This window comes from Pundamilia nyererei, unplaced genomic scaffold (genome assembly GCF_000239375.1).
Source record: "Pundamilia nyererei isolate P.nyererei 1_Seehausen unplaced genomic scaffold, PunNye1.0 scaffold00314, whole genome shotgun sequence".
Taxonomy (NCBI): domain Eukaryota; kingdom Metazoa; phylum Chordata; class Actinopteri; order Cichliformes; family Cichlidae; genus Pundamilia; species Pundamilia nyererei.
In genome coordinates this window covers 466,449-468,184 of record NW_005187715.1, presented here as the reverse complement: position 1 = coordinate 468,184, position 1,736 = coordinate 466,449, and the positions used below count along the sequence as shown (strand labels likewise).

At 47.9% G+C, this 1,736-nt stretch overlaps 1 protein-coding gene across 1 annotated transcript in view; it reads right to left on the bottom strand.

The window, feature by feature from the left end:
* The window catches only part of fa2h (fatty acid 2-hydroxylase), a 34,791-nt gene extending 33,335 nt beyond the window's left edge, over nucleotides 1-1,456 (bottom strand). Inside the window, exon 1 of the mRNA XM_005751519.1 lies at nucleotides 1,040-1,456. Within this exon, the coding sequence (XP_005751576.1) occupies nucleotides 1,040-1,321 (282 nt within the window). The 5' untranslated portion in view covers nucleotides 1,322-1,456. The remainder of the gene's footprint in view (nucleotides 1-1,039) is intronic.
* Between the last annotated feature and the right edge of the window lie 280 nt (nucleotides 1,457-1,736).

Genomic DNA, 1,736 nt, shown 5'->3' with positions numbered 1-1,736 from the left:
CTTATCAGTCACTAACCCTCAAAGTCCCACAGAGCATTTTGTTAGAGCAGTTGTGTAAACTTTCTGTGCAGAGACGCAACCAACAAGCAAGGACACACGTGAGAGTGGGCAAGCCATGTAAATGTGAACTGTGTCTGCAAGAGATTTATGCAAACTCCCTCCTCACACGCACAGAAACCTGCAGGACCTGGCTGGGTGTGGATTCATTTTACAGAGACAGAAGGGGGCATGTTTCCCCCCAGTCTGCAGCCCCCCTCTCCCGGGACAAGACGAACCAGTTTCCTTCTCTCGCCTTCTTTCAGAAACACGCACACAGGCACAGGCCTTGAATCATTCATTAACAGGTCTGACCCCTCCACACCCACCAGAGCTCACCAAAACCCCACAGGTCTCTCATGTCACCTGTTAGCCCCTCCCTCCTCCACCTAGGAATTACACAAGCATTGCTTTTCCATCACCAACACCTTACTCCCGTCCTCAATGATCAATACCAGTTCCCTTTTCCTCGTTACCTAAGAAGGAAAACGCCCAATAAAGTCAAGTGAGAGCGGATTATACACCTGTTGCTCCAAGAGCCCGGGACTAGTTTCCTTCTCCTAATTCTGGGTCTGGAATCAAATGAAGTCTATAAACACTTCTAAACCTCCTTACAATAGAAAATGTGAGGCTGTTGACAGCTTTTTAACAAGGTGTGAGGAATATTGATCTCACCTGGCAGGGCTCGTGGGGAGGGGGAGGGCAGGGGGGATTAAAGACTCCAAATGACAAACATGCGAGAAACTTCTGAAAGTTGACAACGGAAATCTGGGCTCGATTTACATTTTTATGGCTCTAAAGTCCACAGAGCTAAGTTCACAAGAAAGATATTAAACTTTAACCTTTCAACAGGTGTGTGGTTCAAAAATGAGATATCACTTTAACACATCTTTAACTACATCGACAGAAGATGCGGGAAAAAGGTTTTATTTCTTTTCCTCTTAAGTTGTTTACTCTGAGGTCAGCGGTGTCATCCTAGCTAGTTAGGGAGGAAGGGAGGTACCTGTGCCTCGCCGGTGACGCTGTCTCTGTTCAGTTCCCCGATGTAGTACTGCTCCATCCACCGCCGGGCGTTTTCCGAGTGCCGGTGTGGGGGTCCCTCCATCACCTGGCGCACGTCCTTGCCGGAGCGGCTGCGTATTAGTGCCTCCCCACCCGGGTGCATCCGCAAGAAGGCTGTCACGTCGTAAACCCTGGTCCCCATCAGCACCCAGCAGGACTCCTTGGTGCAGTGGCGGGCTACCTCCCTCTCCGTGAAGAAGCGGGGGGACGTGGACGGAGACATCCTGTTAGTGGAGGTGTAAAAAGGTCCACCTGAACTGAAAACTGAGAGCAAGTCCTCCTCAGTGGACAGTCGACCTGACTAATGAACTGACTTTCGTAATGACACCGGAGGCTTTAAACTCCTGCCGTTCGCGAGACACGGACGAGAGAGGCGGGGTTTGTGAGGCGTTCACCAAAGTCGTAGTTAGTAGGTCTTAAACTGACTTACAATCACATCTGCATATACGCGCATCGAAAACTTCTAAATAATATGCTACGGTGATTACTTATTCTTTTTTTTATGATTGCAGATTTTTAATATTTTATTTTAATATTTTATAACAGTAGCCAGAAAAGCCGTTATATTTACACAATAGCAAAAGCAAACCCTCCCCGAATACAGCATAATTCTCCTAAGCACCTGTTGCTGTTAAACC